The sequence below is a fragment of the Dama dama genome, chromosome 14 (assembly GCF_033118175.1).
Source record: "Dama dama isolate Ldn47 chromosome 14, ASM3311817v1, whole genome shotgun sequence".
NCBI lineage: Eukaryota > Metazoa > Chordata > Mammalia > Artiodactyla > Cervidae > Dama > Dama dama.
This window is the reverse complement of record NC_083694.1, coordinates 23,892,796-23,917,175: the sequence shown is the minus strand read 5'-3', so window position 1 is coordinate 23,917,175 and position 24,380 is coordinate 23,892,796. Positions and strand designations below refer to the sequence as shown.

The window sequence follows — 24,380 nt, the reverse complement described above, 5'->3', positions numbered from 1 at the left end:
ATGACCTGGCAGGACTTTTCCATTTATTTTTATTTTCAGTACTAGACCCTGTAATATGCACTCAAACACCACAGGTAAGTGACATTACTGATATACCTGTGCTATTACGGTATGTTACCTGTCCCACTGGAGTATTTGTCAACTTTTCTTACATCATAGCAGATGATCTAGGAAATTCGTCCGAAATTCTGAAGGCGACCAGCCTGGGAGCTCCAGCCACCTGAGGCCCTGCCCAGCCAGCCCCAGAAAGCTGAGAGGAATAGTTTGAGGCAAACGACTAGAGATGCTTTAGACAGTATCAAGCCAACGGGTGATCTGACATTTTCTCCGAGACTCACCTCAAGTGCATCACAGGCATCAGATACACTCAATTGCATGATAGCTCTGGCCTTTTGGATAAGCACAGTCCAATGTGGTTTTTTCTTCTATAGTTCACAGTAGGCTCTCCCTCAAGATTAACTATTTTAATCTCTATAGTTTACTACAAAAAGTTTGTCTTAAAACAAGAATGTAAATTCTAAGCAAGTAACTCGGTCTTTAGACAGAAGATTACAGTAAACCAAATGACACTTTTATTTTTATGCACATACTGATAAAAAATGCCTTATTTTCTAACCCACAATTACTCTAGAAGGCAATACTTCTGAATATGATTTTGAGTACATTTATATAGTACTGAAAATGCCACCTCAAAGCTCCCAAAGTACAAAGTTCTCTGCAGAATACTGTATATTGATAAGGTCCCTAGCTTAGCTCACCACAGTACACAAGACTGCAGAATGCTGGGTCATACTGTGAGTAAGACACATGTAGGATGGAGACTTCCCTGGTGGTCTGGTGGCTAAGACTCCACACTCCAGATGCAGGGGGCCTGGGTTCGATTCTCGGCCAGGGAACTAGACTCCGCAGGCCCCAACTAAGGGTTCACATGCTGCAACTAAAGATATCTCATGCCACAATGAAGATCAAGGATCCTCCATGCCTCAACTAAGACCCAGTGCAACCAAATAAATAAATATTAAAAAAGAAAAAGACTATATGCAGGCTGATTGAAACCTTACTTTGAAATAAAAAGATAAGTAACAGTAAGCCAAAGAAGAAACTGAAGAGGTCAAGGAGCACTGAGTATTTTAATGAACTCATGTAGCATAAAGTAACAGATACAAATGCATCTGTCATTTTAAAATATAACTGTAAAGAATTATGATTTTACATTGTATGAACCTTGTTACCAGCTTAATAAGCATGAAAAATATTCATTGAAAAACAAAAAATTCCAATGAAACTGTAAGTAAAATCACTTTTATTTTCATAAATAAAAAGATAATTCAGTGTATTAACAATACCTTTAGCAGGATGTTAGCTGTCAATATCTGGTTTAAACTGAGTATGCAACAGTTAACACAAATAGTTACATCTCTCTAAGACGTTCATGCAACTTCCTTACATTTGTTAACTTCCCCAAATTTCCAACACCATTTTCAAAGGACAGTGTGTACATACATATATATATATAAAAAATGGGATAGTTTAGTCACAAAGTGTCACATTTGCTGAGTCAACAGAATATTTACTATCTGCTTATGTTGAAGTTGCCAATTGATTAAATGTTAATACCAGTATTTACTGCATTTTACAGAAGCACTACGCATTTATTACATGTTTTCATTCCATATATAGTAGTAGGACCCATAAAAATGTCAATGTGAAGATTTAGTAACTAGGCTAAATAAGCACTAGTTCCTAAAATAAATAGATCTTAGGCCAAGAGTAATAAAGCTGGCATCAAGTACTGTTTAAAGTTTCGTCAGTAAATGGCAGAAAAGCACAGAAAATATAGTGAAATTAAAGTGTCTTTTTCTATAAACAACAAAATAAAACTAAATGTCTGCCCAGTTATTACTTCACTTATTCTGGAAACTGCAGCTTCAAATATTAAGTGTAATACAGCAAGGAGTAATTAGCATTTCCATATGTTAAAAAAAAACCCTCACTGATTTTATATATCTTTTTCCCCCAAGAACATAAACTATGATTTAAATAATCATTTATTTGAACAATACTGATTCAGACAGGCATAATGTATTTATTCTTCCTAATGTAATGTTTATTCCTATCTCAATACTTTGTGCAGATTTTACTTGTTTCTCACAGAACTGCTGTGTAGATTCAAAGGTTTATCTATGTAAGTGCTCAGCACAGTGCCTAGCATGGAGTAAGCTCTTAACATACACTACTGTTTCTATTATTTGAACCAACCTGTCACTTATAATAGAAAAATTAGCTAACGCCCTAGGAAACTCAAAGGAAGATAAATCTACAGGGGTGATTCTTGTTAAAGTATTAAATATCCACTATTTCCCAGGATTGTGTATATACTAAACTATTTCAAATATTACAAGCTGTTTTTTACAATATACTATATCTGTTGGCTAAGTTTTTGCTATGGCCTTTGACCTAAAGCATTACAACTCTGAGTGTAAGTGTTATTAGAAAACTATATAAAAATCACTTACACAGAAATCAGGTAGCAAAGGCATCACTCTAACTTCTGCAACAGAGAAGTAGAGATTTACCAGTGTAATTCAGGACAACCTATCGTGTTTAGGTTTCAAGTTCCTTCTTTTCATCACGCAGTATATGACTTCTACAAAAACATTTCACTGTCCTCTCACATAGAAACACTAAGAGCTGTTACAAAGTTCTGTCCCCTAAGTAAAAAAAAAATCCATTAGAAAAACTACTTTAAAAAATATTGTAGGTTTGTTTATTGAGGCTGAAATGAAGTGCAGGGCTACCAGCAGAGGAGTTACGTTTTTGGATGGTCTTAATATGCCTATAAACACTAATGAATTAGTTACAGACTCCAACATGTGTGTGTAAGTGATTTGGTATGAAGATTTTTTGATCCTTAACTGAAAGTAATTTTTTTCCCCACCAGAAAAGGTAACTGACACGGAATATAACAAGTCTGTGCTACCAGCTGACATTATGGAGAGGGGAAAAAACTATCTGTTAAAAACTGACTCTTGTCATTCTTCTGGTATCAAATAAGAGGAAGGAAAATAAATTTTTCTTTGTGAAGGTAGAAAAACACACCTGAAACCACATGATTCTGGCCTATAGTGTTTAATCTGAAACTGACTACTACCCAGATGTCTGGAGGAAAAACCCAATCCCCAAGCACGCCCTTTAGAGGTGCAATAAAAATTGTTCACAGGTTGTCCTGATTGAAAAGGAGTTTGGAAACAAAGCAGAAAACATTTCTACTGTGTTAGAAATCAAGAATAAACTGAAGGAAGATTCCCTCTGAATGTACTAAATTAACCTATAGGCTTTAGAGAAATCATTGCAGGATACATGAACTTCCATGGTTTATCCTATCTACTGGTAGAGAAATTCAAAGTGCATACTGGATCAATGTGGTTTAGGAGATGGAGCACCCAGTGTCCTTTTGAGGTTTGATATCTGGTTCTTTCACAGGTTTCACCACTTCTTCTGGTTTGGGTTTAGCCTAGGAAGAAAGAAAAATACAGTGTAAGTACATAAACTAAGATCTGGAAAACAAACACTAGGTCTATTCTATTTCACATTAATACAGAGGGGATATATTAAAATGTGTCACTGAGACTACCAAAGCTGTGCCAGAAGCTACGTACCAACCAATTCAACTAAAGACAAAACAGGAACACAACATTTTCACTGAAGATGAAAACCTGGATGGGTGGGCAAAAATCAAAGTAATGGTATTCTTAGTCTTCCTGAGGGGGAAACTGAGTGATCAATCTATGAATGTGGAACCCTTAAGTTCAAAGATTACTTGTGACACTAACAAGCTACCTCTTAGGACTATTTTAAAAGGCTGCGCAGGATGCAGAAGTTGCTATTTTTAGGAATAGTGGTCTTATTTTTAGTATGGGTAGAAAATTATATATAAAAAACAAAACCAGGAACTTCCCTGGTGGTTCAGTGGTTAAGAATCTGCCTTCCAACTAAGGGGGACATAGATACAATCCCTGGTCAAGGAACTAAGATTCCACAGGCCTCAGGGCAACTAAGCCCACATGCTGCCAACTACTGACCCTGTGTACCACAACCAGAGAAGTCCATGGACCCCAACAAAGACCTAGTGTGGTCAAAAACAGTAATATAATTAAAAAAAAAATTTTTTTTTCAAGGAAGGGGCTATGTCTGTAAAGTAATTCCTATCCCTTTTCTTCACAGACCTCTTACCTTTTGGTAGCCAAACTTCAAAATTTCCACTTAATCTACCATTTTATTTAGCACACTAAGATACACTTAGATATAAATGAATAAAAGCAGTTTTATTTTGCCCCTGGATGATTTCACAGAATGTTGAAATTAGGTCAAATCTTCAAATAGCATGCACTATGCTAAATCAAAACCAACATTGCTATAGCACTATAAACATTGGATGAGGCATCCTTTTAAGACCTGTCTTCCCACACTCCTCCTAAAAGAGGCTCTGACAAACTGTAAAATGGCAAGATAATGTGTTGAAAACATATCAGTCAACTATGTAAGAAATCAGAAGACAACTGAGGCCTAGAGGTTTATCTCTGAGAGAGTTCTACAATAGATTTTACACAAAGCACTGTAATTAGCTAACGTAGTATTTAGACAAACGTATCTATTTAGAGAACAACATCAAACTGTGAAGTCTGAAGTCTCTTAAAATTCTGTGAATGAATGGAAACAATCCATCTCATACACTGTCATCCTTGGGTCTTTTGGTGAGATCAAAAGCAGCCAACGTTTCTGGTGTCCAGTGTGCACTTGGAGAAGGAAATTCGAAAGGTACAGGTTCTACAAGACCATAATTTGCTTTGAGTTCCAGTTGTGGGGCTTCTGTTGGAACTTTTTGAAAGTAACTGCAAAAGAAATATAAATAACAATTCATTCATTACTTTTTTTTTAACTATTTGAGTGTCTACCTGTGTCCAAGAGCCTATGCAAGAAAATGACAATTTAACATAGATTAACATAGAAAAGAATTTCTTGTCTCACAGAGCTTACAGATGAGTAGGTGACAAAGTCAAGAAACCCTGTCAACTCCAGAGCAATGTAAATTGAAGCTATGAGGGATGTAGAGCACTGTGAAAACACAAAAGGGGGCAATTAACCCATATTTGGGGGGTCACAGATGCTTTCTGAAGTGATGAAAGTCAAACTGGGCATGTTCAAGAAGTGGAAGAGCACAGCATGACCAGAACTAGAATATTAAGGGAAGAATGCAAGAGACAAAAGCAGGGACAAAATTCATCCTGCCAGCTTACAGAGGTGCTCATCTACAGCCTCAACAGCACTGATTTAATAATAGAAAACTGCCTGACAGAACTAGACAGGACAGATAGAAAACTGATTTCCCTTCTTTACACATGACCAAAACTAGAAGAAGATGAATATATCAACAGAAGATACGTATTCATATGTGTGTAACAGATAGAGAAGGGATGGCAGAGAAACAAAGGTAAGAGAAAGTTAGGACAGTAGAAGTGGGCTGAAGTTAATAATTCATGTGCATTTTAAAATCTGCTTTAATAGGTCATCATCAGAAGTAGAGTAAAGTTAGGTCCAACATAAGTGAATTCTATCAACAATTTAAATGGAAAATTAATGCCCAACTTAAATGCAACTTGATATGATACATATAGGAATAGAGGTAACAAACTGGTATTATTGAAACAATATTACTATTTAAACATTATAAATATAGTCATCCCTTGGTAGCTTGTGGTAGATTGGTTCCAGGATCCTCATCAGATACTGAAATCCACAGATGCTCAGGTTCCTTATACGCAATGAAGTAGTATTTGCATATAACCTACACATCCTCCTGTAAACTTCAAATCATCTCCAGGTTGAGATACTTACTAGGTATTACATTCTTATAGTATCTATTAGAATGTAAAGTGAAAGTCATTCAGTCATCTCCGACTCTTTGCGACCCCATGGACTATATGGAATTCTCTAGGCCAGAATACTGGAGTGGGTAGCCTTTCTTTTCTCCAGGGGATCTTCCCAAACCAGGGATTGAACTCAGGTAAATATTATATGAATAGTGGCTGGCCTGCAGCAAACTGCAGTTTTGCTTTTGAGGACTCTCTAGAACTGTTTTCCCCTGAATATTTCCCATCAGTGTTTGGTGGACTCACAGATGTGGAAGCCACAGAGGGCTGACTGTATACACTACACCATTATCAATATTACTAAAATCATATACTAAGTTGTACTCACATAAATCCATTTTCTCGCTGACATTTTTCTAGAGTGTTCTTCACAAGATTTCCAAGTTTCCTAAAGAACAAGTGTCCCGAAGGTTTGACTGTTGGTCCAGGTCCTTTGGTTTCTCCATATTCTTTGCATAATGCTTCTGCCTTTGCATAAACTGAATGTGAAAGGATATAAAGTTATTTGATTATAATCAATTATTATTTATACTAAAAATGCTATTCATCAGAGATGCTCTTTAACTAGTATAAGAGCAGTACCAACAATAGTGTTAAGTGATAGGAGGCAGGTATGTTCTAGAGTTTGAGGTTTTTGAAGCACTTCTTTCTTTTCTTCAATACTTCACTTAATCTCATTCCCTTTCATGATCTTAGCCAAAATCTTTTAACTGCCTATTCCTCTTTCTGATAAAACATTAGTTTTTAAAACGGGAGTTAATATTCTGGTGGGATACTTACATTTTTCTGCTTCTTGGAGCGACCTGATTGCTTCACCACATTTATCACTAGCCAACAAAGTCTGACCATGATAACAATAAGCCTGATTTTAAAAAAAAAAAACACAAATTTTTATTCATTCTCTTCTCAATTGATGCTTTCCACTGTCACTGTTTTCTATATGCATCAGATAAAGAAATGCTTTTGTCCATTGTTGGAACAATCAATGCAATCCCTTACATTTCTTTCCTTGAATAAGCTAACCCTCATCTCTGTTGGTATAAAAAGTGGAATTACATCTAACCATGGACTGAGAGCAAACAGCATTTGCTGAAACCTGTTTTTAAAATTAAGGCAGAGCAGGACTTCCCTGGTGATCCAGTGATTAAGACTCTGCTGTTCCAATGCAGGGGGCGTGGGTTCAATCCCTGGTCAGGGGACTAGGATCCCACAAGCCACATGGCATGGCCAAAAAAAAAAAAAAAAACAGGGCAGAGTGAATAAAGGAGGGAAATTACTATGCTAACGCAGAGGGGAGAGGGAAGGAGGACTTTGAGATTAAGGCCTAACCAAGTTTTAAGAAAAAGTTACCAGCCTGGAGTAGGCCATTTACTCTTCAAATGTCTACATCAAACCAGGGATTCCACATGGTGCTAAGCAATATGTATAAAGCAGATTATAATCTATAAGAAATTTTATTAATGATTCTTCACCAACCCAGGCTGATATATTGCATGGTTAAGTCTTAAGATTATAATTAGTAAATATCTTTCCCAATGAACAGGACAAAATTATAGAGAATTCTTATGAAGTTTGCAAAAGGTTGCAGCTTAAGTGGGTTTGAATCAAACAGCAATTCCATTGCTATAACCCAGCTCTACATCATCTCTTTCCACCCACTTTACTCCACAATGGCTGCACTGACCGTCAGGGAACATTTACTGAGAGCTGTCCATTATTTGTAAAATGCTAACGAAGAGCCTGGAGAAATGACAGAATTGGCACTCAAGGAGCTGAAGAGACAGTAACTCACATTGTTTTGGGTGAAAAATACTTACATAAGCTGTGTAGAAACACATTTTCAAGTGAAGATATTTTCTCCATTTAGCAGAGTATGCAGGCTCCAAACTGGATAAAGCATGATCTAAAGTTACATTTTAAAAAGCAAAATATAATTTCACCCTGATTCACTAGAAGACTTTCAGTTCATGTGTTCAGATGCTAAAAGCAGAATGCCATTCACACCTAAACTCAAGCATTTACATTTTAAAACCTTTGCTTTATTTACAGTGATTTATTTTCCCATAACTATATTTTAACTACACAATAAGACAGGTTAAATACGAGGGCACCTCTTTGATTTGATGGTTCATGTAATTTAAGTTGGAGATAATGATAAAAATAGAAATGACTGAGAACTTCAAGAGAAATATGAATACTATTAGAGTATCTCTTTTAAATATTTTATATAAACAGCAATGCAAAGAGTAGTCTAGACGGCCAAGTCAGAAACAAGGATACTCTCCTAACCCTTATTCACCACCCCACTGCTGCATCTTGTATAAACACACATGATCATATCTCCTGCCTGACACCTCTCAAATCTATTTCTTCCTCTCCATTTCCTGCTTTGCTGTCTTTGTCAAAGCTTTCATTATTTCTTCCATAGTACTTAGGAAGAAGTGATTATGGTCAGCCTTACTACTCTTTCACTAGCAGGCCCATTTTTCATCTTGCATTGATAGGGCTCTTAAATTCAAACACAATCAAGTCACTTTTACTTCTTTTAAGGAGTTTATCAGTTTTATCTTTTAAGGAGTCCCAAACAGCTACTGAACAAAGGCCAAACTTCTTATGTAGGTTTACGAATCAATCTGTAATCTCACACATGCATACTTTCCTACCCTTTCCTACCACTCATTCTGTTTCAGCAAGAGCATCTGTCTAACGGTTCCAGAATGCACTAAGTTCTTTCTTATCTCTGTACGTACTGGAGAATTTTCTACTCTTTCCATAAGCTGAAGCATCCAAGCAAACCTAGAATTTCTATTTATATTTCAAAATCAGGCTAAACCACCAACTTCCTTTAGAAAGCTTTCTCTAGCATACCCAGATCCTTTAGGTTTTGACTTCACCCCTGTGACAACACCTTTTTTATGCTAAAATAGTGTGGTTATATGTTTTTCTTCTTCCCCAGGCTGCGAATCAGTACACTCAGCAACCAAAAGGGTAACCATCCCATAAACATAAAAATATGCATGTTTTCTAAATAAGTGACTGAAAAGAAAACCAGGTTGAGAAGACCTGAGCACTAGTCCCAGCCTCACACCTGCAAGCTGTTAAATTACAAATTAGTTATGCTAATTCTCTGGATTTCAGTTTCTTGTCTAAATAAGGACAATAATATCAAGTTGTTATAAAGATCAAAAACACTTCAAAAGAAAAACAATTGTTTAACTATCAGACATAACTGGTTAAAAAGTACAGCACTGTCCTTTTCATTAGAAGTCATGGAGCCTATCAACTGTGAACATCTGTTAATTTTTTTATTTTCTTTTAAATAAGAGTAATAAAATAATAAAATAATGTAGGTATCATTCCAGCTTTGCAAATGATGAAACAATCTGAAAGTCCTTTGGTTTTGCTTGTTGCCTACTAAGCCAACAGCTTACTGTGAAAACCTAAAGACTAAAAAACACAACTGTAAACTTACCAGCTTTCTGATAGAAATTGGCTGTTTCATATGCCAAAGCAGCAATTAGTCCAGGAGTATGTTTCAGCTCAATTGCTCGAGCAATAGTTACTATAGCCAAAACACAATGAAGTGTATTTTATGATTAAGTTCATTTGCATTCACCTTAAGTTCAATTATAAAAGGAAAAGACAGTCTCCTATCTATCGGGATTTTAATCTATTTAACTTCTTTGTTAAAAGTTTTAACATGAAAAGTAAGCTACAGAAAATTACAAATGTAAACAAACCAAAAACATTGAGTTTGTTGGTTCTGATACCATTTCCTTACATAAATCACTAGCTACTTACTACTCACAGAAAACCACTACTACAAAATTGCATGATGTAAGAGGAAACAAATACTTTCAGGGCACTAGAGTTTGAAATAAAGAACAACAAAAGCCTATGAAGTCTCATTATTTTCACGTAACTCTTTATTTCCTGCCATTTAAAAGTGAAGATTTCAAGGTAAGCCAAACAGTGGAAGAGAAAAAAAAGTTGGTGAGGCAAAGATGAGTTACAGACTTAATTTTATGCTGCCACAAATGCATGAAATCAGAATCCTCTTAAGGCATTAAACTGTAAGTCCTTTCCTGTTAACGAGAAATGGAGGCAAATGCTAAAAGTAAAAGTCATCCCTCACTATAAATTTCCCAAATTCTGAAACTTAATTCCAGCTAACTGATTTTTTAAAAGGAAGACTAAAATGCTAACAACAACAACAACAACAAAAAATCTTACAATATTTAGGATACCTTCTTGAGCTTCAGCCTGACACTGGATGATGTAAGCGTCTATGAGTCGTGCCTCTAAATCCCGCCCCTTTTCTGCAGGTGTAATGAGCTTTGGGATATGACTTTCCTGAGACAGGAAAAAAAAAAACAAATAACAAAGAAACCAATTTTAACTCAGTTGTTAGAGATAAAGAAAAACACCTGATTTGGGGATTTATCAGAAATTTAGGGTACAAATAAAAATTGTGTAAAAAGAAGCAATATGAAGCTTACAGAAAATAAAAGTTCCTATACACTAAAACTTTTAAAGTTTTAGTTTTTTAATAAACTTTTGTAAGATAAGAAATTCAAGAGCAAAATCTGGGTCATAATAAATTGCTTAGATATGCAAGTCATATTCTCAATTTAGAAAATGTTTCACTGACATGGTAACCTAGTTCCCTTTTGCATGAGAACCAGAACTGTTCATTCACATTACTACTAGTAGATACAAAGAAGCTCAATTCTGTAGCACACTCAGGATCACAGCTTTTTCCATCACCATAAAACTATCTCATCATGAGAAAGTGCAACACTGGCTTCCAGGAGGCTTCAGTAAATATTGGTTTAATTAGAATGAGGTGGGGGTAATTCTGGTTGGAAAACATTTTAGTCTTTTCCCTTATTCCCATCACATCTCCAGGAAATGTAATATAATTAGTGTGTACTGACTGACCTGCTAGCATTTTCACTCTGATACAGATAATATACTCAGAAAATTCCACTTTGCAGAATCATGAATACTCCTGGCAATTTCTCCTGCAGACAGCAAGGAGAAATGCTGAGAACTATCAGTTTTTGTGTTTTGCTTTCTCCTATCTTTTCAGAAGAGACAGAAAAACAAGCAGTGAAGTACCATCTGCGTCATCTAATTGTAAAAGTCACGGATGATTTTCTGAAGTGGAGACAATATTCTGTTAATTGGCTGCACTCATCAACAAGGTACTTAACGTAAGGAAAACAGAACACATACTAGTTCTTTTTACATGATTAAATAATTCCTTCACCCCAAGAAGGAAATAAAAATTATTTCAATAATTAAAGTATTAAGAACATATTTTATTATTATGTTACCTTTAAATGTTTAAAAATCCCAGCTGCAATCTTTAAGCTTCGATGGACTTCTTTTGCTTCATCCTCTGTTATGCTGAAGGAGAGAGGTGACATTAGCTACAGGATGAATCCTGCTTCTGGTATTAAAACCAGCAATTAGCATATTTTCATAAAACTGCAAAAGTCAATCATTTGTGTTTTTCACTATGTTTTCTTCCTTTTAAAAAATCTGCTTTAACACTTAGAAAACTAACAAATGCACATGAAAAATATCCAAACAGAAGAGATGACAAGTGAAAAAGAGCTCCTGTCTAGGGGTCTGGGCAAAGGCTTCTTGCTTTTCCTTCCAGATAATCTTTCATACATAAACAAGCATAAATCAGTACACATGTAAAGCATGCACATACCTGAAAAACACACACATACACAGTATTCACTCTCCTCTTGTTTTAATCACCTAAATTACTTCAGACACTATTTTACATCAGCACACACAATTCAACTCCATTTTTAAATGGCTGCATATTATTATTCCCACGTTCAGGTGTACCACAGTCAGTAGTTACCAGTTTCCTATTGCTAACATTCACCTGCACTATTGTAAAAACTGTGTCTCATTTTATTTCACAATCCCTTAATCCTTCAAAACATCTTTCACATACTTATAAGCCTTTGTCTTTTTTGGTGAATTGCCTGTGTATGTCCTTTGCTTATTTTCAGTTGATTTGTTGGTCTTTTCCCTGTTATTTGTAACAGCACAGATTATGAAAACAATTTGTCAGATGCACTACAATTTCTTAGGCCCAATCTGTCATTTGTTTTTAAACTTGGTTTCTGGTACTTTTATGTGGTCTTTCTCTTTTCATAGTTTGAGGTTTTAGTTAGAAAGACCATCCCCATGACAAGATTATTAAAACTGTTTTTGCTTTTAACAGCAGGCTCTGTGATTCGGTACTTAAAAATACCAACATTATGAGGCAACTTTACATTTTTCAGAAGTGGTACTTTAATCAGTAGGCTTTTTAATCAGAGGCCTGAAATATTTGAAAAATAGTACATATGCATATAACCCTCTCCTTTTAACTTACTTTTCTTTTCCAGCCAGTCTTGAAGCATATTTGGTGTACCATAAAGCAACATTAAATCCCATGGAAATTAATTCAAAAACAGCATCCTGCTGGGCACTAGAATTATAAACATGATCATTAAGTACTGTCCATGATTGAGACATCTCTATATGAAGCCTGCTATAAATCTTACCCAAAATCATAGAGCTAAATACAGACTGAAAAAATGAAGAGAGTCCTTGTATTTAACACTGGTGGGGAGATAAGACACAAGCATACATATAATTAGCAATAAATGACTATGGAGGATGGTGAGAGAGAAGCTCAAGAGAGAAGGGATATATGTATACTTACAGGGGATTCACAGTCTTGTACAGCAGAAAGCAAGACAATACTGTAAAGCAAGTATCCTCCATTAAAAATAAAAATTCAAGAAATGACTAAACATGAAGGTCCAGTGTATACTTCGTGACAGTACACACGAGAACAGTAGTTCCCAAGGTCACTGTACACTGAATAGCTTTAAAAACAGATTTCTGGAACTTATCTCACACACACAAAAAAGTCTAGGAAGTGTGCAGAATCTGCATTTTTAACAAGTATCCCGTTGCTTCTGGAGCAACTACCATATTTTAAGAAAACAGATTTCAGAGGAAAGATCACAGGCTAGAATGACTGAAGGCTTACTGGTATAAATAGAATTTGAACTGTGCCTTGAAAGATGGCTAGAAGGGAAGCAGAAAGACATCCCAGATGAAGAATGGCACTGTTAAAGCACAAGAAAGGATAAAGGTTTTTCTGACAGCAGTGAAATGACCTAACCAGCTTGACTAAAGTTGCCAATTTATAAAGAGAAGTACAGGAACAAGAGAACGAAAAGCCAGGATGTGAACTTGCAGAAGATTCTGAATGCTGAGTCAATCAGTATGTTACAAAAAAAAGGTCTTAAAGATAAGCATATTTTACATCTTGTTTCCTTCAGATTCTATCACTAAACACAATACAAAGACGGTAAAAAGCTTCTGAAACAAAGAAGATAATATTTTTATTCACTACTGTTAAGATCCTGAAAATTCTTCATACATTACTGCATTTTTCTCAAATGTTGAAGTAAAAAACCAGAATACCTTTATATAACCAGAAGTAATACCCTTATATACACACATAATACTAAAAATGCAGAAAAATTATCCAAAGGGAAGAAACCAGAATTGTGACTCTGCTTTCTATGTTTTATTTAATTGTTGTCTCCATCTTAAAATGAACAGAGACATGGAAACTTTTTAGATTAAAAAAAAAATTCATTACAAAACATATAATTCAAAAATGACTTATAAGTGATCCTGTTTGATGTAACATCAAAATATGACAGTTATGAACAAACTCCTTAAAATAGTTTCTCATGCCAAAAAAAATGTAATGCATAGTTTAAGAGCTTGTATTTTTCAGCACTGAGACCTTTCCAATGAATTATGTCTTGTAACTACATCTAGTAATGCCAGCAATGGTGACCTAGGAGGCATACCAAATTTATAACTTTACCTTTAATAATAGGATAGTTTTGTTAACTTATACTAAAGCCTCATGAAGAGCTTTCTCTTGCCCATCCCTTGTTTCTTTCAATCTGCCTTGCTCCCAAACACTCTCTCTCTACTGTACCACATCTAGGTAGTAGTTAAGAGTGTGTATACTTGATAAAGATATTTTTCAGAACAGATACACTCACAGCACACTTTCCATTGAATAAGCAGCAATCAAGGATAAAATAACTTAAAAATCTCAGATGTACTGAATAGTCAACATTATAACTTAAGACCTTTATCATATAATTAATTCCTCACTGTCTCATAAAACTATGCTGAGAAATGTTGTTAGAAGGAATAAAAATTTAGCACAGTAGGAAAAAGTGTCAAATTTATGCAATGGGAAACACTTTAGAATCTGCCGAAGTTTTGTAATTTAATGAGAGAGCTTTGATTCTTTTAAAGAAACAAGTTTTTAAGAAAAATATTCCTTCAAGTTTAGATGAAGTACAAAGGGGTACATAAAGAAAAACAGAAAATGAGAACTTACTCAGAAAACCTTGGTATCCCAGAATATTAAAATTTGGAAGGGATTCATGGTCCCTAACTTCCTACCCAGTTTATGAATTCCACATACAATATTCCAAAGGAACAAAGGAAACGTAACATTTATTGAATGTCTATTCAATGTCTGACATTACATTAGTCCCTTAACATAAGATTTCCTATTTTGCTGCTCACAGAAGCCCGTAAATTTACCTATAACCCCAACATATAGCTGAGGAAGCAAATATTCACACAAGAGAAGCTCCGAGGTTGCATCTCCATGTGTATGAATCCGAATTCCACACTCTTTCCGCTGTAATGCCTGCCCTGGCTATTCAGCAATCCCCATTTTCTTCCCTTCTGATTTTATAAAATGGTAATTCTACAGCAAATTGAGACACAGATATATGACCATTTAAAGAACCCAATGGTGAGTTTGGGGAAAGAACGGACACATGTACATGTATGGCTGAGTCCCTCCACTGTCCACCTGACACTATCACAACACTGTTAATGGCTACACCCCAACACAAAACAAACAGAACCCAAAAGTGTTTTTTGAAAAAAGGTAGTTAAAAATTCATCACTATTATGATCTGCTTCCTGTTACAATCTAACTAGTCTCAGGTGACTGATAAAGTTTTGAGGGGAAGTTTTTAAAAAGAGCACAAACACTGAAATTAGGGAAAAATAAACACAGTACTGTGAGTCAAAAAAGTATGGAGCTGGGGTGGAACTAGGGAGAAAGAAGAAAGGAGAGTGACCGAAGACCTCTGAACTCTCCATCAGAAAAGAAAAGTAGTGGAGAAACTAAAACTCAGCTCTGCTTGAATGGAAGCAAGGACCAATTTTGGGAATTTGGATTTCAAATTCCCAAACCATTCTTTGTGTATTATTAAAAGTCAAGGCTGTTAAAATGGATAACCAACAAAGACCTACTATATAGCACGTGGAACTCTGGGGAGGGGGTTTGAGGGAGAAAGGATACATGTATATATATATGGCTGAGTCACTTTGCTGTTCACTGAAACTATCATTACCATTGTTACTACCATTAACACTGTTAATCGGCTATGCCCCAATACAAAACATTTTTGGTGTTAAAAAAAAAAAAAGCAAGGCTTCTCAATTCTAGTTAACATTTACATTGATTATCTCAAAAATAGATGTGGTCCAGGAGAAACAAATTTTGCTTTTACTTAATAGACCGTATTAGAAGTTTAGGTCAACATTTTTTCATTAATTTCCTGATAAAGGAAAATGCTGACCAGATTTATATTTTATTTCTTTAATACCAAAGCTATGAGTTAAACCACTATCTAAATAGTTACAAAAATGGTTTCAATTTAGTTATCATTGGTGCTGCTCACCTTGGAACCTGTCCCTGTAATGTATCAGTCCACTTGAAATTTTGAATGTATCGTAACTTGCTTTCTTGGGTAGATTCATCCAATGAATTAATGAAACCTATAAAAAGTAAGACAACATTTTAAATTCTACAAGAAATATCGAGCATTCTCTTTAGAACATTTTCCAGATGACTTTTTCAGGTACCTGAATGAAACCCCCAATCCCTCTCCCCTTCTCCTAAGGTAACATAATATGAAATATGCACACATTTAATTTTCAAAATGTTAGAAAGACCAGGTACCACCCTTACATTTTCACATTTCTGAAACTCCAGCATACCACAGAATATAGCCTAGAAGACTACTTAAATTTGGACTTCTCCATAGCTGATTTTTAAAAACTTAGAAGTTCATTTGAATAAACTAACCTTGTAAAAGTGAAAAATATGAATCTGCTGCATTTTTCATCATTTCTGGATTACAGCTCAAATCAGTGAACAATTCAAGCAGTCGTGCTCTGGATGATCTCAGGTCACTTATATGAGACAGAAAGAGATAGTCAAGTAAGCTGTATTACAATGAATCTATGTAAATATGGCTAAAAAGTTTCAATTGTAAAAGCTTAAACACAGGTACACACCCCTTCTCTAAGACCCTTCTAAGTATACAGGAATGAATTTAATTAGGACTAACACTAGAGATAAGTGAAATTTCTAATAAAGATTGTTTTAGAAATTACACTAAAATATGCTCAGTCCAATTAAAGGGGTAAATCACAAATACAATTATGTAATAAAAAATGCACAGCAAGTTTTAATTTAAAATAATCAAACTAACACAAGCATTTAAGATGGGAGGAAGGAATTAAGAATAAATACATTAATCTGACCAGTTCACAATAAAAGTGTTTTGAAAAACGAAAATTTAACTTTTGTGCATAATTTTAATATCCTTTTAAAATTTCAAAATTTGACATTATGTCAAAATATATTTAATTACAAAATCATATTTTAAAATTGCATTCTATAATACAACACATGTAAATATGCAAAAAAAAATGAGATGAGGCCACTAGTTATTTTTAAAATGCTCTCTCATCTCCTGGCTCCTCTGATTCTCTGCAGCAATAAATGTGCTAGACACTTATTGTTTCTTTCTAAAATTCTTTTCTCGCTTGATTCCAATAACACTAAAATTTCCAAATTCTCCTCTTACCTTGACAAGTTACTCCTCTGTTTTCTTCCATGTCCCCTTTGTATTCCCACCTCCAAAAATGTTCAATCTTTGGTTCCCTGCTCTTCATTCTTCTGAAGTCTCATCTAAGAGAACAACTTTATATCTAATACTAGATCTACATCGTCAGCTCTAACTTCGTCCTGTTTTAGTTCTCCATCTAATTTCAGAAGGCAGCTTGCTTAGTGAGGGATCCAGAAATCATATTACATAGAGAAGGACTGAAGACAATTGTGTGTGAATAACTAAAGAAAGACTAAACTGTAAGCAGCAAGAGGAGGGACTGTATACCCAGAACTTAGTAAGTGCCTGGGATAAAGCACATACTCAAAATTCTTTTCGAGTGAAATAATACTAACATTTCAAACACTTTTAAGATTCAGAAGAATGTAACATTGCAGTAGTATTTAGAAGGGAGCACAAACTTAATCCTGTATGATCCAGATGGAGGGTTTATCCATTGGTACTAACTCTAAGGAGGCTAATTCAAGAAAGCATATACCAACAACTATATGCAGCTGACCAAAAATGGGATGGGCTACCTTATTAATCTGTCATTGTTGACTTATTTAATTAAAGGCTGGGAGGGAGTCATTCTGGACTACGAAAACAATTTGAATCCTTAAGGCCTATTCTAGGCGCAAATATTTTGCCAGCTATTTCCCAGTAGGCATTCAGTCATTACCTGAAAACCAACTTGTGTAAAGTTAAATTCATTTTAAAATGACAGAATTTGAGAAAAGTGTACCTTAGAAGTATCTTATTTAGGTTATTAAGTTTATAGACGAGTAATTAGACCCAAAGGAGCTAAGAGACTTGCCCAATGCTTCAGATGAAACAGTTAAGCTGGGACCAATGTCTAGCAGGTCCATATAGACAAAGCTATGGTTTTTTCAGTAGTTAGGTACGGATGTGAGAGCTGGACCATAAAGAAGGCTGAGAACTAAAGAATTGATGCTTTTGTGCTGTGGTCCTGCAGAAGACTCGTGAGAGTCCCTTAAACTGCAAGGAGATCAAATCAGTTAATCCTAAAGGAAATCAACCCTGAATATTCATTGGAAGGACTGATGCTGAAGCTGAAGCTCCAACATTTGGGCCACCTGATGGGAAGAGCTGATTCACTGGAAAAGACCCTGATGCTGGGAAAGATTGCGAGCAAAAGGAGAAGAGGGCAGTAGAGGACGAGATGGTCAGACAGCATCACCGACTCAATGGACATAAATCTGAGCAAACTCCACGAGATAGTGGAGGACAAAGGAGCCTGGCCTGCTGGAGTCCATGGGGTCACAAAGAGTAGGACACAACTTAGCAACTGAACAATGGTCTAGAAGTCTAAGATTAGGGGTTGGCAAACTACAACTTATAACTTGTTTTTATATGCCCCACAATTATTTTTATAAAATAAAGAATAATTCAATTGTGATTGTGTATAGCTAACAAAGCCTAAAATATATACCAATATATATAGTATTTAACCCTTTACAGAAAGTTTGCTGACTCCTGATCTAGATCAATAAGTCAGTTTTTCTACCTTCTGCTCTGATTACTTCTTTCCACCAAAAGCAGCAATTCTTTTAATTTTCCTTTAATGGTACCACCAATGTCTTGATCATCTAGGTTCTGAATCTCATAGACTGAATTCTTTTCAACTTTTCAGAGCAAATCAGTCAATCTGGCTAGTTGACACCTCCTTCAAAATCTCTCTTATACCTATCTCTTTTGTTTTCTATCTCTTGTATCTCTCTGTATCTTTTGTATCTATCTCTGTGAAACTGCTCTATTCACATTCCCTAGAACAAAGGTTTTCCTAACAGAAATGACTTACTCATCAGCCTTCTTACTATCTAAGTCAGGGATCAGTAAACTCTTTCTGTAAATGGCCTGAAGATAAATACTCTAGGTCTTGTGGGCCATAAAGTCTCACTTGGCAGTACTCAACCTTACTGTAGAGAGGGAAGGCACCCAAAGACAATGTGTAAATGGCGGAGGTGGGGGGGTGGCAGCTGTGTTCTCATTAATAAAATTTTATTTATAAAAACAAGCTGTGGGCCAATCTAAAGGACACAGTCTGGCAACCCCGATCTAAGGCATACAATTCATTTAAACCCCAGCTCAAGTCCTCTCTCCTACTGAACAACCTGAAGGCTATTTCAGGTCAAAAGGAATCTCTCCCTGCTCAGAACTCAATTAATTTACTATCTGGCCAATTAACAATGTCCAAATATGACTTTGTGGAGTCTCTTGTACTGTTGTAACATACGTCTTAAGTCTCTAATTGTAATTGCTTTAGCCTCTCCAGGACTCACTCACTTATCTAAAACTTAGGACCCAGCTTAAATAATCTATGACTTAACTCTCCACACATCATTTATAAGTTGTCAGGCAGGACTTCAGAACTAAACAAGAAGTCTAGGGTTAGAGACAGTGTGTTCCATACTTCTGCACTGTTCATGGCCCTATTAAAAGGACCCTGTATCTAAGGGTGGCTCAATCAATATTTGTGGAGATTGGCTAACACTTACCTGCAAATTTTTGAAGCAGCAGGGCCAGTGACTACACCATAGTAGTTAAAAGAGACAGGCGCCGTGGCTTTTAATGGGTTCCTATGAAACCAATGTGTCATTTTCTCCAGATGTTTCCTATTGACAAAAAAGAAATGTATAAAAACTAAAACATTTAATAAGCAATGTAAATAGTACTAAAATATTTTTAAGTAAAAATTTTAAATTACTATAGGATATATATTTTCATATAAAAATATATAAAACAGACATGTACATAAAATACTTCACTGCCACAGTCAATCTTGTTTCAATTGTTTATTTATAGCAGCCTGTTTATTTAGGTAAGGCCTATAAAAAACAAGCATTTGGAAATATGCTCACAGTAACTGCAACGTTAAACACGCTGGAGCAGTAACGATTAAACTTTACTGTATACAGAATTCACCTTGGGACAAGGGGTGGGAGTTCTTGTAAAAATGCAGGTTGTGATTCAACAGTCTGGGGTAGACCTCGGAAGTTGATGCTGCTGGTTCCCAAACTACACTTTTGAGTAGCAGAGCACTGGACTTCGGTTGAACAGCTGAAAACGTAACAGGCATAGGACCAGGAAAATGTAATTCCAAAACAGGTTCAAATGGTGACCCTTATTTAGACTGCTAATGTTACTTGAAAGAAATAGGTCTTAAATTAACTGTATTTCCCATGTGATACTGCTGAGGCCAACTGACTGGTTATAGCATGTGTTCTGTAATAAATAGTCTTTCGACAGAATAGCTAATAAGAATCAATGTGTGCATGTGTGTGCGCTCAATTGCTCAGTGACCAGTCCAACTCTGTGACCCTATGGACTGTAGCCCACCAGGCTCCTCTGTCCATGGGATTTTCCAGGCAAGAACACTGGAGTGGGGTGCCATTTCCTCCGAGATCTTCTGGACCCATGGATCGAAACCATGTCTTCTGTGTCTCCTGCACTGGCAGGAGGAGGCTTTACCACTGAGACACTGAGACACCACTGAGGAGGCTTTACACTGAGCCTAAACTAGTATACAGGATGGATAAACAACAAGATTCTACTATACAGCATAGGGAACTATGTTCAATATCCTGTGATAAACTGTAATGATAAAGAATATATGTATGTATAACTAAGTCACTTTGCTGTACAGAAGAAATTAACACAACATTGTAAATCAACTATATGTCAATAAATTAAAATAATATATAGATTCTTAAAAACCAAGACATTTTAAAAACTACCTAAATGAAATTCCAACTTAAAAAAAATTAAGTTTCACACCTTTCCGGTAAAAAAAAAAGTGTGTCCCACTTGCTTAAAAGTCCTTCTGTTAATAGTGAAGTTAATACAGGAAGGCAAAGCTGAAGACTTAAATATGGCAGTTAGATTCCAGTAAGTAGAAATTCGATAAGATTTAATTAATTTGAAACATTATACAATGTTGTCCATTAACTTTTCTTATTGGGAAAAAAGCGTGGGCTGCTCAGTGTAAAAAATACCTACTTTATGCATCTCCCTTACTATATTTAGTTATTCATGGCAAAACCGCCTTTGGAGAGCACCAGATATTTAAAAAACAGTGCATTTTGTACCCAGTGAAAAACTGAGTAAGTTCACTTATGACTCAACCCAATTAACAAGGGCTTCAAAAATATATAACCTTCTAAACATCATCCATTTAAACCTCCTTTATAACGTATGTAAACTAACACAGCATCTCTGTACATATAAACCAAGCCTCCTAGAAACTATGGCACACAATATACACTCGTGAGTTTAAATTTTTCACAAATACTATTTTAGCGCGCCCTCCCACTTAGTAGCTGAAATGTTTTAAGTTACGTACACTTTTAGTTTAGGAACGAAGAGGGTGAATACTGTGTCCCCTACCCCTGCCCGATCTGTCCGGTGAGAGACTCGCACTCCGGTTTTCGAGAATTCGAAGGGTGGGGTAGAAAGACGACACACCCACCTGCAGATGCAAGGAAGGGTGTCTTTAAAGCCACGTAGCACAACAGTCGGATCGAGCCTGCCGCCTAAACCGGCTGCCACAAAAAAAGTCTGATTACCGACAACGGTCCCCGACTCTGGAGACCCTGGGTCCCGCGTCACCTACCGCCACCAGAGCTCCAAAGGTCCACTTCCTGTTTACCACCCAGCCTCTTCCTCCGGTGCCCAGTCCAGTTGAACGCCGTGACCTTGCGCAGGCGCACATCCTAGCGTGCCCCTCCTGAACAGACATTTTTGTGGAAAGCCGATACTATCTAACCGGGAGAGGCGGACAGAGGTGCCTAAACCAACCCCTACGTATAGCTTATGAGACAGCCCGACTGCTAGTGGAGACCCGGGCAAGGGGATTCAGCGAACCTAGCTTGTTACTACCATTGATTCGTGGGGCTAACGTGGATTTTCTTTCTCTCATTTGTTTGAAGGCACCAGGAGGAGGCTTTTGTAGACCACTTATCCGGGAGTCTATGGAACGTGTTGTAAAAAGGCTTGATCCTATTGCTTGGAACTCTGGGGAGACGACAGGCCCAGCCTCATAACATACTTACCAGATTCCTCGGAGTCTGTACAGCAGTCCTCCTGAGGGAAGAAAGGAAATGTCCGACTCCTCAAAACGAGAAAGGGGGACTACAGAACTAAAGCGATGGAACCAAACCTGCGCGAGCCGCGGTCACGTGCCCGTGGCGGCCATGACAGCTACCGAGGCTCGGCGGTGTGCGCCGCCTCGGTAGTGGAGGTTGCCGCGTTGTCGCAGCCCCCTTCAAACACTTCGTTCCTCAGCCCTTTTAAAGATATTCCTCCACAGTCTTTCCCCGTGAGCTACGGTCTCCTCTAGAGACAAAGAGCATGACTGGCCGGGCCTCCTAAGCCGAGGAAGAATTCCTCAGTAGCAATGGCAGCCAATTGGGGGAGCGGGGCGGCCTCAACCTAACCCGGGGCGGGGCCTCGGGGGCGGAGCTTCGGCGGGGCGGCCGCTTCAGAGCCGCAAAGTTTGGCTGTGGCGGCAAATGGGCTTGGGCGGCTCCTTGGCGGGTGGCGGCGGTGGCCGTAGCGGTTCCTCCTGGCCCTGTTAATGTCGGGGCCAGGCCCGGGGAGGATGGCGCCCTAGAGCCCGGCCTTTCCTGGGGGTAGGGGCGGGAGGGGACGGGGTGGGGACCGGCCATGTCGGAGGTGACCCGAAGTCTGCTGCAGCGCTGGGGCGCCAGTTTTAGGAGAGGCGCCGACTTCGACTCTTGGGGCCAGCTGGTGGAGGCGATAGACGAGTATCAGATGTGAGTGACTAACCGCGGGAGCGGGCCAGACCGGCTCCAGTCGGCCGCCTCCCCCCTTCTTTCTGTCGGTGTCTCTCATCAGTGTATCTGTAGCCAAGGCTTCTCAGGGTGGGGCCCCGCAGGCACTGGGGCAGAGATCTCACTGGCCCCGGAGACAACGGTCCGCTCTCTGGGGTTTTTCGCCCTCCGCCGGGCCAGTTCCAATGCAACAGGTAGCACTTCTTTCCCGGGGCGCCAGCCCATTCAGGCTACTACTGAGTTCGTTGCCACCGACTCCCGGATCCCCCGCTCCGCAGTCAGTTTCCTTTTCCCCTCTCCTCCGCCTCTCTCACGTTGCCGCCCCTCAGTTTCTCTTTTAGAATCTCTCAGGAATACTTCTGGGTTCTCCGCCCACGTTCCAGGGATGAGTGGCCTTGCTCTGTGGACCGTGCCTTTCTCCAGCCCTGCGTAGGACTGGAGGGAACGGGTGGCGATTGAGGGGAGGGGGTGCCCTCGGGAAGCATCGAGACCGGAGGTCTCATCAGCCAAAAGAAAGGTCCCCTCTCACGCCCCTTCTCCACCCCTCTTTCTGGGGAGCCTTGTTTTCCCAATTCACCTCGAATCCGTTTCGGTTTCTAGGACTATTATTTGCTAGGCTGGGTGAGTCCCACCCGCCCCTCGCTCGGTTGCTCTGGGTGGAGTCCGCGCAGGATGTGAACAGAAGAGAGCAAAATGTGAATTAATAGACCCCGCATCGGAGCCACCACTCCCTCCTCGGGTCCCTCCTCCTTTTCCTGTGTATAATGTATAGCCGCCGGGTACAAGTGAGCACCAGGTTCTTTGATCTACCCAAGTCCAGTTTCTTTCCTTTTCTGGTTTCCTCCCAAAACTTCAGGGATGTTTTTAAAATTATAAGGCCAGGTTTGCGTATATATAAAACCTTGCTTGGTTTCTTGCACATTTTACTGAACTGCCTGCTAAAATGCTATTGTTTGCAAACTGTTGACATTAATTACCTCTTGGTTTAAAGTAAGTTATTGTTTGAAACCATGTGTTAGTAAAACATTTTTTTTTTTTCGCTTCTCAAACGTCTGTTGGAAAGAATACAGGATTGGTCCTTGAAAGATCTAAATCCTGTATTCTTTTTCTACAATGGTTACTTGTTTTTATCTGACCATTAAGGTAATTTAAATGCGTAGATGTTTTTAAAGATTTTTTTTCTTAATGTGAACCGTTTTGAAAATCTTTATTGAATTTGTTAAAATATTGCTTCTGTTTTGATTTCTTGGCTGCCAGGCATGTTGGAGTCCAGCTCCCCAATCAGGGATTGAACCCACACCACCTGTATTGGAAGGTGGAAGTTTTAGCCACTGGACCGCCAGAGAAACCCTGCATGGATGTTTTCTATCTCACCTTACTGACTTTGAATTGCCTGCCATTTTTCAAAAGCCCTGAAAACCACCGTGCTTTGGGCCATTTTGCCATGTGCGATAACTTCTGGCTTTTGTTTTGCATTTTCACTTAATTTCACTTACTCTTGCAACTGCTCAGTAAGAATATTATTATTCTCATTTTACAAGTGAGGAAACTGAAGCTCAGGTTAATAAGATTACCTGGAGTCACACAACTATATTACT

The 24,380-nt window shown here is 37.7% G+C and overlaps 2 protein-coding genes across 13 annotated transcripts in view; one reads left to right on the top strand and one right to left on the bottom strand.

Moving 5' to 3' along the window:
* Positions 1–1,286: 1,286 nt before the first annotated feature.
* BROX (BRO1 domain and CAAX motif containing) lies at positions 1,287–22,397 on the bottom strand. Of its 12 annotated transcripts, none has more exons than XM_061160098.1 (15): positions 22,149–22,397; positions 22,042–22,072; positions 21,333–21,458; positions 19,489–19,605; positions 16,162–16,268; positions 15,755–15,851; positions 12,337–12,432; positions 11,270–11,342; positions 10,178–10,283; positions 9,403–9,492; positions 7,748–7,833; positions 6,711–6,792; positions 6,259–6,409; positions 4,733–4,892; positions 1,287–3,514 (listed from the first exon to the last, which is right to left on the bottom strand). In XM_061160098.1, the coding sequence occupies exons 4-15, from the start codon at positions 19,587–19,589 to the stop codon at positions 3,428–3,430; spliced, it is 1,236 nt and encodes a 411-aa protein (XP_061016081.1). In that variant the 5' UTR covers positions 19,590–19,605; positions 21,333–21,458; positions 22,042–22,072; positions 22,149–22,397; the 3' UTR covers positions 1,287–3,427. The 12 variants fall into 12 exon arrangements, with proteins under 12 accessions (XP_061016081.1, XP_061016074.1, XP_061016076.1 ...); XM_061160091.1 differs by adding an exon at positions 19,916–20,050 and having other exon boundaries at positions 21,333–21,531; positions 22,042–22,396; XM_061160093.1 differs by lacking the exon at positions 21,333–21,458 and adding exons at positions 19,916–20,050; positions 21,459–21,531 and having other exon boundaries at positions 22,042–22,396.
* Positions 22,398–22,541: 144 nt separating this feature from the next.
* Positions 22,542–24,380, top strand: part of AIDA (axin interactor, dorsalization associated) — a 49,023-nt gene continuing 47,184 nt past the window's right edge. Inside the window, exon 1 of the mRNA XM_061160102.1 lies at positions 22,542–22,764. Within this exon, the coding sequence (XP_061016085.1) occupies positions 22,655–22,764 (110 nt within the window). The 5' untranslated portion in view covers positions 22,542–22,654. The remainder of the gene's footprint in view (positions 22,765–24,380) is intronic.